At 45.5% G+C, this 15,871-nt stretch overlaps 1 protein-coding gene across 1 annotated transcript in view; it reads right to left on the bottom strand.

The window, feature by feature from the left end:
• The window catches only part of LOC134355109 (SPARC-related modular calcium-binding protein 1-like), a 192,711-nt gene that overhangs the window by 100,945 nt on the left and 75,895 nt on the right, over window positions 1-15,871 (bottom strand). Inside the window, exons 4-5 of the mRNA XM_063064856.1 lie at window positions 4,662-4,761; window positions 1,068-1,118 (exon numbers count right to left, since the gene is read on the bottom strand). Coding sequence (XP_062920926.1) covers window positions 1,068-1,118; window positions 4,662-4,761 — 151 coding nt within the window. The remainder of the gene's footprint in view (window positions 1-1,067; window positions 1,119-4,661; window positions 4,762-15,871) is intronic.

Here is a 15,871-nt window from a genome sequence, read left to right as displayed (position 1 = left end):
TGTCTGTGATATTAAACCTGGCTCTGATTCAGCTCATCGCGTTTTGGCCAGGGGAATCCCAGGCCGGTCTAATTTCACCTTTTGTCACCTGGTCTGAAGCGTGGTCATGAAGCACTACAGTGCAGAGACCCTTCAGCACATCTATTGTGTACCAAACTCTTGTCCTGCTGAAAGATCATAAGACATAGGAGTAGAATTAAGCCATTCAGCCCATCGAGCCTGTTCTGCCATTCCAGCACGGCTGATTCATTATCCCTCTGAACCCAACACTCCTGCCTTCTTTCCATAACCTCCGATACCTTGACTAATGATGAACCTATCAACCTCTGCTTTAAATGCACCCAATGACTTGGCCTCCACAGCCACCTGTGGCAACAAATTCCACAGATTCACCATTCTCTGCCTGAAGAAATTCTTCTTCATCTCTGTTTCAAAGGGATGTCCTTCTATTCCGAGGCTGTGCCCTCTGGATTTGCCTCTGATGATTTAATAAAAATCCCCAACTCCAAAAAACATTTCCTTTAGTGGATTTCAGACAGAAATTTGGATCATTAACTCCCCTTAACCTTGGAGTTTGATGCAACATTAATAAAATAGAGTTTTCCTCACAGTTAACACCTCTCAATTTCTCACCTTTTCCAGGAGAGGATGTCTCCTGTGGTGGGGGAGTCTAAGACCCGAGGACACAGTCTCAAAATAGAGGGACAGCCTTTTAGAATGGAGATGAGGAGGAATTTCTTTAGCGAGAGAGTGGCAAAACGGTGGAATTCGTCACCACAGGCAGCTGTAGAGGCCAAGTCATTGGGTATATTTAAGGCAGAGATTGATAGATTCTCGATTAGTCCAGAATGAAGGGATACAGGGAGAAAGCAGGAGATTGGGGCTGAGAGGGAAATGGATCAGCCATGATGAAATGGAGGAGCAGACTCGATGGGCCAAATGGCCTAATTCTGCTCCTGTTTCTTATGGTCTAAGGTGGTTAGTCAGCCAAGTTGCTTTGGTCGGAGGAGGGTGGTAAACCAAACCGCGGTAAAATTAATCAAAATAACCAAAAGCTTTAAAGTTACCTGTTCTGCTGGAGTCACGAGCCCTCTGGGATGTTTTGTCCTTTGTGAAATCTGAAAGAAAAATCAGTTCTGGATAAGTTCTAATTTGATGGTACACCACACTGAGTATTCAAAGCACTGATATTTCCAGATTAGTGGACCAGCAGGTACAGGGGCTCCTCATCATCGGACTTGTCTTGTGGACAAAGTAGAGCGCGGTTCAAGTACAATCAAAACTTGCTTGCAGCAGCATTGCATACAGGCACGTAGCTACAGACAATGAACAGTACTTAACTTACGCAGGGCAGTGAGGAGAGGACGGCGCAAATGAAAACAATAGTGTAAAAACACAAACGCAGTCAGAGACAAGTCCATGGTAGTGAAAGAGGTGACCATGGTGTTCCTTTGCTCAAAGTTCAAAGTACATATACATTATACAACCTAACATTCGCCTCCTAACAGGCAGCCACAAAACAAAGAAACCCAAAAGAACCCCAATGGCAGAGAGAGAAAAAATCATTCAAATAATAACCGCAGGCAAATAGTGTTCTGAACTGAAGACCACAAAGAGAGTCCGAGACCCATAGTTCAGCGCAGAGCAGTGAGCTGAACCGGCTCGGCCCTCACCTTTTCAGTCTGGCCCGGCATCTAATTCGACGTCCAAGCATCGGTCTCAGTTGCCTCGATAGGCTCTGAGGCCTGGCACTCGCTGCCTCGATTCCGCCTGTACCCGATCTTTCCAATTCGGCCCGGTCGGACTTTGGGTCTTCCTGACTCTCAGTGATGGGTCAGCTGCTTCGGCTTGCCTCAGTGTGCTGCACCGAACTGCCTCCAAGTCCAAAGGGAAGTTACGGACTAAATGTAATGATCACTGAAGTACAATTAGATCTGTGCAGGTTAGCTCGAGGACTTGGTTGTTGCTGGTCTAACGACCCATTCCTAACGAGTTATTTCCCTCACCTCTGGTAGTCAGTAATCCATTTCTCCTGTTTAAAGTTGGTCAAACCAGGGGTTGTTCCTCACTCCTGGTCCAGGCCCCAGGGCGAGAATGACCCGAGGTCTGGACAATTTAAGCGCCGGGCAGACCGAAATGGTCAGGGTGTCAGGCCCAGAGCCGAGGGATGGGCTGGGGTTCTGCTTGCTGCTCTGCAAGGATTGCTCGTCTCTGCACTGAGCTGAGGCTGTGGCCTGCAGCTAACGGGCTCCTGGGTCGGTTGCAGTGACGACTGGCTTCGCGGCCGTGGACCCAGCTTCATAAACTTCAGTTCTGAATGCTACTTGCATGATTTGCTTTTTTTTTCTCTCCACATTTGGGTGTTTGGTGGTCTTTCTTTTGGTAGACTTTATTGGGTTTCTTTGTTTTGTGGCTGTCTGTAAGGAGATGAATGTCAAGGTTGTATATAGTAGACATAATTTGAGAATGAATGTACTTGGAACTTTGATGTTTTTTGCCAAGCTGCTTATGCTTGGGAAGGAAGTGGGGGCTGGTGAGGAACATGGATGTAACACACTCATGCAGTACCCTAGGTGTGGCTCATAGGCCACCATTCCTAGAGTCAGGTGTTTGTGGCTGAAGCCCCCACCCCCCTCCACCCCATAATCCTGAGGACAAAGTCAACACTGACAATTGTCGATAGGAGTACTGCACTGACACAGTAGAAGTGATCCTGCATAGGTCCATCCTGCGGCTTGTTAGGGAAAGTAAAGAGGTGATGGACTGGAGCTACAGGGAGGTAGTGACCCCGATCTGTATGTATAATTAAGGCAGAAGTTGATAGATTCTTCATTGCTCAAAGCATGCAGGGAGATGAGGAGAAGGCAGGAGATTGGGGTTGAGAGAAGAAAATGTATCCGTCATGATGAAATGACAGAGCAGACTCGATGGGCCAAATGGCCTAATTCTGTTCCTATATCTTACGGTCTTATAAATGCAAATGTTTCGTCCAGATTTACATAATCCTTTAATTATGGGCAGCCTCCAACCTGATGGCATGAACTTTGCTTTCTCTAACTTCTGGTAATTTCTCCCCCTCCCCCTTCCCTCATTTTCCATTCCCCATTCTGACACCCTCTAACCCCTTCTCTTTTCCTCTCCTGCCCATCACCTCCCTCTGGTTCTCTTCCTTTCTCTCATCATCCACTCTCCTCTCCTATCAGATTCAGGACTTTATCTTATCCACCAATCACCTCCCAGCTTATCACTTCATCCAACCTCCAGTCATTTTCCCCCTCACTTGGCTTCACCTATCACCCGCCAGCATGTTATCCTTCCCCTCCCCCACTCTCTTATTCTGGCACCACCTTCTTTTCCTGTCCTGAGAAAAGGTTGTAAGCAAAAAGTCAACTGTTTATTCCTCTCCATCGATGCTGCCTGACCTGCTGAGCCTTCCAGCATTTTGTGTGTGTGCTGCTTTGTATTTCCAGCATCTATATTTAAAAGTTCAAAGTGCATATACATTACACAACCTTGAGATTCATCTCCTAACAGGCAGCCACAAAACAAAGAAACCCAAAAGAACCGATTTTTAAAAAAGACAGTCAAACACACAACATTCGACAATGGAGCGGAGGTGCTCGACAAAGCGGTCTCCCAATTCATGAGGGGTCTTGCCAACATAGAGGAGGCTGTGTGAATTGCCCTGGACACAATGGACCACTCCAGCAGATTTGTTACTTTGCCTTTGAGAATCCCAATGAAGAATCTTTGACCTGAAGTGTTACTTTTCCCAAATCCATAGATGCCGCCCTAGCCGCTGAGTAATTCCAACATTCCGGGTTTGTTTCCCATTTCCAGCATCAAGAGTTTGGTTTATATCCAAATTAAATATTTGTCTTCACTTCCTAATTCTGCAAATAAGTCATTCAACAAGCAAAACAGATTTTTCTCTTGGCTCCTTTGATTTGGGAAACCATTGCAGGTTCATGGGTTTGGTGAGTGAGACAGAAAACCCTGACTACGAATAAGCATATTAATCATTTATTTACCAACAGTAAAAGATTCCACCAAACATCCAAGTCTCCCCAAAGTTACACAGACTACAAAACTAAATATTCAACAAGCATAAACACAAGGAATTCTGCAGATGCTGGAAATTCAAGCAACACACCTCAAAGTTGCTGGTGAACGCAGCAGGCCAGGCAGCATCTCTAGGAAGAGGTACAGTCGACATTTGGGGCCGCCAGCCCGAAACGTCGACTGTACCTCTTCCTAGAGATGCTGCCTGGCCTGCTGCGTTCACCAGCAACTTTGATGTGTGTTGTTTATTCAACAAGCAGATACTTCGCTAAGAGTGCGCACGGGCCTTCTGTGTCTGAGCGTACCTTCCCAGTGGCCCTTCAGCACCGGTCACGACTTCACTGTGAAGAGTGGCCTGGAGACAAAAGCCGAGAGACCGAGCCTCCCTCACCTGCTATTCTCATACACTGAGGTGCCAGAAACCGGACACCGGACACCGGACACCGGAGCCGCGGCACACAAGGTGACCAATGGGAAAGAGCTGCCACATCCTTCAAACGGGCCAGTCGATGACCGGCACGACGGAAGCGGCTTTCCACCGACCAGTACACTAACCCCCCACGTGACAGCAGTGTGTGCGTGTGTGTACATGACCGTACCTGAGCAGGTGGGAGTCTGGTTGTGCACCGAAGAGCCACTGACCGGTTTGCCCTCGGGTGTTACGCACCAGCAGTAGCCAGTCAACTTGTGGCACTGAACCTGCGGAATCAGAGAGAAGCCAATAAGCGATTGTGCCTCGAAGTAGAATGTTCCCTGTTTTGGGGAAGCAACCTAAAATGTTAACATTTTGGGCAGCGTGGGGGCGTAGTGGTTAGCACGATCACCAGTTGGAGTTCAATCCTGCTGTTGCCGGTAAGGAGTTTGTATATTTACCCTGTGACCACATGCGTTCCCTCCCACAGTCCAGAGAGGCACTGGTTACAGTTAGTAAGTTGTGGGCATGCTGTGTTGGTGCCAGAAGCGTGGCCACACCCACAGGCTGTCTCCAGTAGCTGCGTTGGCCATTGACACAAACGACGTGTTTCACTGCATGTTTCAATGTACATGCACCAAATAAAGCTAATCTTTCAGCTCGTTTCATGTTGGGACAGGTTTAAAGTTCAAAGTAAAATTTATTGTCAGACTACATGTATGTCACCACATACAACCCTGAGATTCTTTTTCTGCGGGCATACTCAGTAAATCTATAGAACAGTGACTGTAAACAGGATTAATGAACAACAAACTGTGCAAATGTAAATATAAATAAATAGCAATTAACAACGAGAACATGAAATAACAAGATAAAATCGGTTGAGGGAACATTAGAAATAGAATGAGTGTAGTTATCCCCTTTTGTTCAAGAGCCTGATGGTTGAGAGGTAGTAACTGTTCTTGAACCTGGTGATGCAAGTCCTGAGACTTTTGTACCTTCTACCTGTGGTGAGGACCTTTGATGATGGATGCTGCTTTTCTACAGTAATGTTTCATGAAGATATGCTCAATTGTTGGGAGGTTTTACCCATAATGTACTGGGTAAATTCACCATCTTTTGTAGGATTTTCCACTCAAAGTCTTCGGTGTTCCCATAATAGGCCATAATACAACCAGTCAGCATACTTTCCACCACACATCTATAGAAGTTCAGTTCCTCAGAAATAATGACACCAGGAATTTAAAGTTACTGACCGTCTCCACCTCTGATCCTTCGATGATTACTGGCTCATGGACCTCTGGTTTCCCTCTCCTGAAGTCTGTTATCAGTTCTTTGGTCTTAATGACATTGAGTGAGAGGTTGCTGTTGTTATTACACCACTCAGTCAAATTTTCAATCTCCCTCTCCAGAAGTTCACAATCTGAAGCCCATAAGCTAAACTGTTCAACTTCTGTTCTTGGGTTGCCAACTTCGTCTTGCCAGTGGAGGAGCAATACCTTATATTCCAACCGGGTAACCTCCAACCTGATGGCATGAATATCGATTTCTCCTTCTGGTAAACAAAAAATTCCCTTCCCTTCTCCCCTCTCCTTCTATTCCCCACTCTGGCCTTTCACTTCTTCTCACCTGCCTCTCACCTCCACCTAGGTCCCCTCCTCCTTCCCGTTCCCCTATGGTCTACTCTCCTCTCCTATCAGATCCCTTCTTGTAGCTATACAAGACCTTCGTTAGACCCCACTGTGTTCAGTTCCAGTCATCTCACTACAGGAAGGATGTGGAAACTATAGAGAGAGTGCAGAAGAGATTTATAAGGATGTTGCCTGGATTGGGGAGCATGCCTTATGAAAATAGGTTGAGTGAACTTGGCCTTTTCTCCTTGGAGCGACGGAGGATGAGAGGTGACCTGATAGAGGTGTCTAAGATGATGAGAGGCATTGATCATGTGGATAGCCAGAGGCTTTTTCCCAGGACTGAAGTGGCTAACACAGGGGGGCATAATGTTAAGGTGCTTGGGTGCAGTGGGGGGGGGTGTCAGAGGTAGATGCAATAAGGTCTTTTAAGAGACTCTTAGATAGGTACATGGAGCTTAGAAAAATAGAGAGCTGTGCGGTAGGGAAACTCTAGGCAGTTTCTAGAGTAGGTTACATGGTTGGCACAACATTGTGGGCCAAAGGGCCTGTAATGTGCTGTAGATTTCTATGTTCTATGTTTTGCCAGCTCTTGACCTTTCCCACCCACCTGGCTTCACCTATCACCTAGCTAGCCTCCTTCCCCTCCCACTACCTTTTATTCTGTTGAATCTTCCCCTTTCTTTTCCAGTCACTGCCAAAATAAAATGATGGAGGGAGGGGAAGGTGGGAGGAGAAAGGTGAAGCCAGGTGGGTGGAAAAGGTCAAGGGCTGGAGAAGGATCTCGGCTTGAAACGTCAACTGTTCACTCTTTTCCATAGATGCTGCCTGACCTGCTGAGCTCCTCCAGCATTTTGAGAGTGTCACTCTGGATTTCTAGGATCTGCAAACTTTGTGTTTTGGTAAGTTCTTGCCCGATGAAGAGTTTTGTTGTCCTTATAGCTTGCTTACAAGTAAAATAAACCATACCACATGTGAAAATGGGGCGACCAGTTCAGAAAGGAGTGCTGCTTTCTCATGATTCATGTCATTTTAAATCCATTTCAGCTGGGGTATATTTGCAATTCTATAAATGATTTATGATGCGCCAATCAAAGTAATTAGCTGGCCGGTGGTGCAGTGGCATCTACACCGGACTTTCAGGCAAGAGGTCCCGGGTTCGAATCCAACCAGCTCCTTGCACACTTTCCGTCCGCGTTGGGCTGAGCGTCGAGCTAACAACTCGGCCTCGTAAAAAACAGACAAGTGCTAAAGAAACGGTAAGGCCGCCCGATGTGCGGTGTGGAAGAATTTAAGGCTCTTTGGATATGTAGGGGTTAACCTAATCGCTTGTGAATGCTCCTGAGATTTAGCTGGAGTCCTTGCAAGAACTGAGATTGCAGCGCCGGCTGGAGTGCGGCCAAAATGTTGTGATTTAGTTCAAGGTTCAAAGTCACGTAACGTTCTTGTTTGTTGCAATCTAGTTCTAAGTTCAAAGTCACGCACCGTTCTTGTTAAGTGCTTTTAGTTACGTACGCTGTGTCTATATAATGAAGCGTGTCTGAAAGCTAAGCGGAGCTTAGGTGCGGGGGCTCTCCGTGATATCATGTATAATTAAAGTCCTTTAGTCTGAAACAATTCTCTGAGTCGGCCCGATTTGTTCTGTCTGTCTGCTGCTCCTGAGATGCAACATGCGCAGAGGAACGACAGTCGAAGTAATGGTCCAGAATGCCACATGCAATACGCCACGGAATTTTACCGAGCGAACATTCTCCCTGCCCTGACACCGCTATTTGTGAAAGTCACTATAGCAGGCGCCAGCCGTGTGCAGCATGGGTGTGTTTTCTTTGAAGAGACCAAGGGGAGAGGTCTTTGATGGAGGGCGGTTGGATAGAGAGCACGGGGAAGTTGTCCCCTTGTGAGGAAGGTCAACAGATAGTTGCAGGGGAATCAGAAGACACGCTCAGAATGTGAAACTCGAACCCCACCAGCGAATGGTGTGGACGTGGGGACGATGTTGCCTATAGTGGGGGAGTCTAGGACCAGAGGGCACAGCATCGGAGTACAAGGTTATCTCATTAGAACAGAGATGAGGAGGAATTTCTTTAGCCAGAGAGTGGTGAATCTCTGGAATTCATTGTCTCAGACAGCTGTGGAGACCAAGTCACTGGGTATATTTAAAGAAGAGGTTGATTAGTAAAGGGCAACATAGGTTACTGGGAGCAGTCGGGAGAATGGGGTTGAGAGGGACAATAAATCAGACCTGACAGATTGGCGGAGCAGACTCGATGAGCTGAATGGCCTAATTCTGCTCCTATATCCTATGGTCACTCACAGGCTATTGCTCAGTGTACTCAGGTCAAAGTTCAAGATTCAAAGTAAATTTATTCTCAAAATACTCATACATCACCATTTACAATCCAGAGGGTTGTTTTCTTGGGGGTGTATTCAATAAATCCAACAACCATAATGGAATCAATGAAAGGCCATACCAACTGGGCATTCAAATGGTGTGCAAAAAACAACAAACTAAAATAATAATAATTATTATCTATAAATAGACAGATGAATTAATAAATTGATTGATAAATAAATAGATAATCAAACAAGCATCCATGCAATAAATATTGAGCTGAAGAGTCCTTGAAAGTGAGTCCATAGGTTGTGGGAACATTTCAACGATGGGGCAAGTGAAGTTGAGTGAAGTTATCCTCTTTGGTTCAGGAGCTTGATGGTTGAGGGATAGTAACTGCTCCTGAACCTGGTAGTGTGAGTCCTGAGGTTCCCGTACCCAATGGCAGCAGCGAGAAGAGAGCATGTCCTGGGTGCTGGGGGTCCCTGATGATGGATGCTACTTTTCAGCAACAACTCTCCATGTAGATGTGCTGAATGGTGAGGAGGGCTTTACCAGTGTTCAACTGGTCCGCATCCACTACTCGTTATGGGATTTTCCATTCAAGGATAGAAACATAGAAAATAGGTGCAGGAGTAGGCCATTCGGCCCTTTGAGCCTGCACCGCCATTTATTATGATCATGGCTGATCATCCAACACTGATCTTCCCTCCATACCCCCTGACCCCCGTAGCCACAAGGGCCATATCTAACTCCCTCTTAAATATAGCCAATGAACTGGCCTCAACAGTTTCCTGTGGCAGAGAATTCCACAGATTCACCACTCTCTGTGTGAAGAAGTTTTTCCTAATCTCGGTCCTAAAAAGCTTCCCCTCTATCCTAAAACTGTGGCCCCTCGTTCTGGACTTCCCCAACATCGGGAACAATCTTCCTGCATCCAGCCTGTCCAATCCCTTTAGGATCTTATACGTTTCAATCAGATCCCCCCTTAATCTTCTAAATTCCAACGAGTACAAGCCCAGTTCATCCAGTCTTTCTTCATATGAAAGTCCTGCCATCCCAGGAATCAATCTGGTGAACCTTCTTTGTACTCCCTCTAAGGCAAGGATGTCTTTCCTCAGATTAGGGGACCAAAACTGCACACAATACTCCAGGTGTGGTCTCACCAAGGCCTTGTACAACTGCAGTAGTACCTCCCTGCTCCTGTACTCGAATCCTCTCGCTATAAATGCCAGCATACCATTCGCCTTTTTCACCGCCTGCTGTACCTGCATGCCCACTTTCAATGACTGGTGTATAATGACACCCAGGCCTCGTTGCACCTCCCCTTTTCCTAATCGGCCACCATTCAGATAATAATCTGTTTTCCTATTTTTGCCACCAAAGTGGATAACTTCACATTTATCCACATTAAATTGCATCTGCCATGAATTTTCCCACTCACCCAACCTATCCAAGTCGCCCTGCATCCTCTTAGCATCCTCCTCACAGCTAACACTGCCACCCAGCTTCGTGTCATCCGCAAACTTGGAGATGCTGCATTTAATTCCCTCATCCAAGTCATTAATATATATTGTAAACAACTGGGGTCCCAGCACTGAGCCTTGCGGTACCCCACTGGTCACCGCCTGCCATTCTGAAAAGGTCCCGTTTATTCCCACTCTTTGCTTCCTATCTGCTAACCAATTCTCCACCCACACCAATACCTTACCCCCAATACCGTGTGCTTTAAGTTTGCACACTAATCTCCTGTGTGGGACCTTGTCAAAAGCCTTTTAAAAATCCAAATATACCACATCCACTGGTTCTCCCCTATCCACTCTACTAGTTACATCCTCAAAAAATTCTGAGATTCGTCAGACATGATTTTCCTTTCACAAATCCATGCTGACTTTGTCCGATCATTTCACCGCTTCCCAAATGTGCTGTTATCACATCCTTGATAACTGACTCCAGCAGTTTCCCCACCACCGACGTTAGGCTAACTGGTCTATAATTCTCCGGTTTCTCTCTCCCTTTTTTAAAAAGTGGAGTTACATTAGCCACCCTCCAATCCTCAGGAACTAGTCCAGAATCTAACGAGTTTTGAAAAATTATCATTAATGCATCCACTATTTCTTGGGCTACTTCCTTAAGCACTCTAGGATGCAGACCATCTAGCCCTGGGGATTTATCTGCCTTCAATCCCTTCAATTTACCTAACACCACTTCCCTACTAACATGTATTTCACTCAGTTCCTCCATCTCACTGGACCCTCTGTCCCTTACTATTTCTGGAAGATTATTTATGTCCTCCTTAGTGAAGACAGAACCAAAGTAATTATTCAATTGGTCTGCCATGTCCTTGCTCCCCATAATCAATTCACCTGTTTCTGTCTGCAGGGGACCTACATTTGTCTTTACCAGTCTTTTCCTTTTTACATATCTATAAAAGCTTTTACAGTCTGTTTTTATGTTCCCTGCCAGTTTTCTCTCATAATCTTTTTTCCCCTTCCTAATTAAGCCCTTTGTTCTCCTCTGCTGAACTCTGAATTTCTCCCAGTCCTCAGGTGAGCCACTTTCTCTGGCTAATTTGTATGCTTCTTCTTTGGAATTGATACTATCCCTAATTTCTCTTGTCAGCCACGGGTGCACTACCTTCCTTGATTTATTCTTTTGCCAAACTGGGATGAACAATTGTTGTAGTTCATCCATGCAACCTTTAAATGCTTGCCATTGCATATCCACCGTCAATCCTTTAAGTGTCATTTGCCAGTCTATCTTAGCTAATTCACGTCTCATACCTTCAAAGTTATCCCTCTTTAAGTTCAGAACCTTTGTTTCTGAATTAACTATGTCACTCTCCATCTTAATGAAGAATTCCACCATATTATGGTCACTCTTACCCAAGGGGCCTCTCACGACAAGATCACTAATTAACCCTTCCTCATTGCTCAAAACCCAGTCCAGAATAACCTGCTCTCTAGTTGGTTCCTCGACATGTTGGTTCAAAAAACCATCCCACATACATTCCAAGAAATCCTCTTCCTCAGCACCTTTACCAATTTGATTCACACAATCTACATGTAGATTGAAGTCACCCATTATAACTGCTGTTCCTTTATTGCACACATTTCTAATTTCCTGTTTAATACCATCTCCGACCTCACTACTACTGTTAGGTGGCCTGTACACAACTCCCACCAGCGTCTTCTGCCCCTTAGTGTTACGCAGCTCTACCCATATCGATTCCACATCTTCCCGGCTTATGTCCTTCCTTTCTATTGCATTAATCTCTTCTTTAACCAGCAACACCACCCCACCTCCCCTTCCTTCATGTCTATCCCTCCTGAATATTGAATATCCCTGAACGTTGAGCTCCCATCCCTGGTCACCCTGGAGCCATGTCTCTGTGATCCCAACTATATCATAATCATTAATAACAATCTGCACTTTCAATTCATCCACCTTATTACGAATATTGGTGTTTCCATACCAGACTGATGTAGTCAGTCAATATACTCTCATAAGTCCATAGAAAATTTTCAAAGTTCTAGATATCACGCTGAATCTTCGCAAACTCCTAAGGAAGTTGAAGTGCTGCTGTGCTTTCTCCATAATTGCACTTAAGTGCTGGGCCCAGGACAGATCCTCTGAAATAATAAAACTGAGGAATTTAAAGTTCTTAACCTTCTCTACCTCTGGTCCTCCGATGAGGACTGGCCCATGGACCTTTGTTTTCCTCCTCCTGAAGTCAATAATCAGCTGCTTGGTCTTTCTGACACTGAGTGAGGTTGTTGTTGGGGCACCACTCAGCCACATTTCCCATGTCCTTCCTGTATGCTGACTCATCACCACCTTTGGTTTGGCCAATGGCAATGGTGTCATCAGCAAACTTGAATATGGTATTGGAACTGTGCTTAGCCTCACTGTCGTACGTGTAAAGTGAGAAGAGCAGGGGCAGAGCACACAATCTTATGGTGCACTAGTGCTGATGGAGATCGTGGAGGAGATGTTGTTGCCAATCCAAACTGACTGGGGTCTGCGAGTAAGGAAATTGAGGATCCAATTGCACAAGGAGGTACTGAGGTTAATGTCTTGAAGCTTTGATTAGATTTGAGGGGATGATGGTATTGAATGCCGACCTGTAATCAATAAAGAGCATCCTGATGTTTGCATCTTTGCTGTCCAGATGTTCCAGGGTTGAGTGAAGAGACAATGAGATGGCATCTGCTGTGGCCCTGTTGTGCCGGCAGGCAAACTGGAGCAGATCCAGGTCGCTCCTCGGATAGGAGTTGATACGATTCATCAGCCTCACTGTGGTTGTAAGTGTGACTGCATGATCATCATTGAGACAGGTCACCGCTTTTTCTTGGGTATAACTGAAGCCTGCTTGAACCAGCTGGGTCCCTCAGTCTGCTGAAGCGAGCGGTTAAAGATCTCAGTGAACACTCCAGCCAGTTGACCAACACCAGGTCTTTGGTGCTCGGCCAGGTACCCCACCTGGGCCAGATGCTTTCTGTGGGTTCATTCTGCTCTCACATTGGCCTCAGAAACTGAAATCACGGGCTCACTGGGGGCCTGTGGGAGCTCTTGATGGCTCCTCCGTGTTTTGCCGGTCAAAGCAAGCACAGAAGGCCTTGAGTTCATCTGGAAGCCCAACCCTGTTGTCACCTCTGTTGCTTAATTTCACTTTGTAAGGGGTGATAGCAATCAAACTCTGCCACAGCCGTCCTCAAACCTACACTTGCCTGAGAGTTATTTTAGTTAAACCATTTCATCTTTCTATCAGCTTTCTCCCTTGCTTAAAAAAAGTTAGACAAAGGAAGCTGGGGTTGTTCTCCTTGCAAGTCCTTCCTCCTAGAAACTACTTCGGCAATTTTTCCTCCTCTTTGTGATTCTCTATACTTTAGGGAGCTACAAAGGTCAATCAGAGTCAGGTTTAATATCACTGGCATATGTTGTGAAATTTGTTATCTTTGCAGCAGCAGTACAATGCACTACATAATAATTTAAAAAATGCAATTACTGTAAGTATATAGATATATATGAAATAGTTACATTAAATCAGTGGTCCCCAACCTCCGGGCCGCAGACTGATACTGATCCACGAAGCATGCAGGGGTGCAGCGGTAGTCGGAATGCACCCAGCACATCTTTAAGAAAAAAGCTGAAATAAACAAGCTTATTAATTAGGTGCCGCCCGATCGCCGATTGTGTCGCCTCTGATCTGGGCCGACATTTATGTGCCGGGCAGCACCTAATTAATGAGCTTGTTTATTTCAGCTTTTTTCTTAAAGATGTGCTGGGTGCGTCCCGGCTACCGCTGGATCCCTGCGTGCTTCACGGATCGGTATCGGTCTGCAGCCTGGAGGATGGGGACCACTGCATTAAACTATGTACCTATCCAAACTTCTCTTAAACGTTGAAACCAAGCTTGCATGCATCATGTGCGTTGGCAGGAACCGGCCCCTCTGCCCTTCCGAGCCACACCGCAAGCACACAGGACAATTTACCATCACTGATTAACCGACTAAGTGGTACATCTTTGGAATATGAGAGGAAACCGGAAGCCCACGCGTTCACAGGGAGAATGTACAAACTCCTTACAGACATCCAGAATTGAACTCTGAACTCTGGCACCCTGAGGTACAATAGCTGTGATGTTACCATGGTGCCCCTCAGTGTCCCCTTTGTGAGAGGTGGAAGTGGGTAAGGCCGGCCAACAGGGATCTGCTGTAGGCCACTCCCCTGAACAGCAGATACAATGGATTACAGAAACACTGATGATCTCCAACCATACCGTCGACTTTGGACGATGAAGACAGGAGGTCATCAACGGCCTATGCTCCATGAGGAGCCAAGGGCACAAGAAAAAAACGTTAACGTTATCGCCCCTAAACAGAAATCATTTGAAACACGTAGACAGCAAAATGCTGCCCTAATTATTTCTTGATTTATTTTACCCTCTCTTGGATTTTTTTTGTTCAGACAAGCAAGTACCGCATGCTTGGAACAACTTTAGCAATTTTTCCTTTTCTTTGACCTTCGACAGTGTCTTCTGAAAAGAGATCTTGTGCTTTCCCGGTGTATATGACATATACTCTCTTGTTAGGCTTCCAGCCAGGTACAGGTGTTGGTTTTACCTGATGTTTTGGTGACAATCTTGATCAGGGATGATGCCTAGGCATATCTATAACCATATAACAATTACAGCACAGAGACAGGCCATCTCGGCCAGTCTAGTTCGGGCCAAACTCTTACTCTCACCTAGTCCCATTGACCTGCACTCAGCCCATAACCCTCCATTCCTTTCCTGTCCATATAGCTATCCAATTTAACTTTAAATGACAACATCGAACCTGCCTCAACCACTTCTGTTGGAAGCTCGTTCCACACAGCTACCACTCTCTGAGTAAAGAAGATCCCCTCACTTTTGCCCTTTAACTCTCAACTCATGTCCTCTTGTTTGAATCTCCCCCACTCTCAATGGAAAAAGCCTATCCATGTCAACTCTATCTATCCCCCTCGTAATTTTAAATACCTCTATCAAGTCCCCCCTCAACCTTCTACGCTCCAAAGAATAAAGACCCAACTTATTCAACCTTTCTCTGTAACTTAGGAGATGAAACCCAGGTAACATTCTAGTAAACCGTCTCTGTACTCTCTCTATTTTGTTGACATCTTTCCTATAATTCGGTGACCAGAACTGTACACAATACTCCAAATTTGGCCTCACCAATGCCTTGTACAATTTCAACATTACATCCCAACTCCTATACTCAATGCTCTGATTTATAAAGGCCAGCATACCAAAAGCTTTCTTCACCACCCTATCCACATGAGATTCTACCTTCAGGGAACTATGCACCATTATTCCTAGATCCCTCTGTTCTACTGCATTCTTCAATGCCCTACCATTTACCATGTATGTCCTATTTTGATTAGTCCTACCAAAATGTAGCACCTCACATTTATCAGCATTAAACTCCATCTGCCATCTTTCAGCCCACTCTTCTAACTGGCCTAAATCTTTCTGCAAGCTTTGAAAACCTACTTTATTATCCACAACTCCACCTATCTTAGTATCATCTGCATACTTTCTAATCCAATTTACCACCCCATCATCCAGATCATTAATATATATGACAAACAACATTGGACCCAGTACAGATCCGTGAGGCTCACCACTAGTCACTGGCCTCCAATCTGACAAACAGTTATCCACCACCACTCTCTGGTGTCTCCCATCCAGCCACTGCTGAATCCATTTTACTACTTCAATATTAATACCTAACAATTGAACCTTCCTAACTAACCTTCCATGTGGAACCTTGTCAAAGGCCTTACTGAAGTCCATATAGACAACATCCACCGCTTTACCCTTGTCAACTTTCCTAGTAACCTCATCAAAGAATTCAATAAGATTTGTCAAACATGACCTTCCACGCATGT

The sequence above is a fragment of the Mobula hypostoma genome, chromosome 12 (assembly GCF_963921235.1).
Source record: "Mobula hypostoma chromosome 12, sMobHyp1.1, whole genome shotgun sequence".
NCBI lineage: Eukaryota > Metazoa > Chordata > Chondrichthyes > Myliobatiformes > Myliobatidae > Mobula > Mobula hypostoma.
The sequence above is the reverse complement of the archived record's forward strand: the minus strand, read 5'-3'. Positions and strand labels throughout refer to the sequence as shown.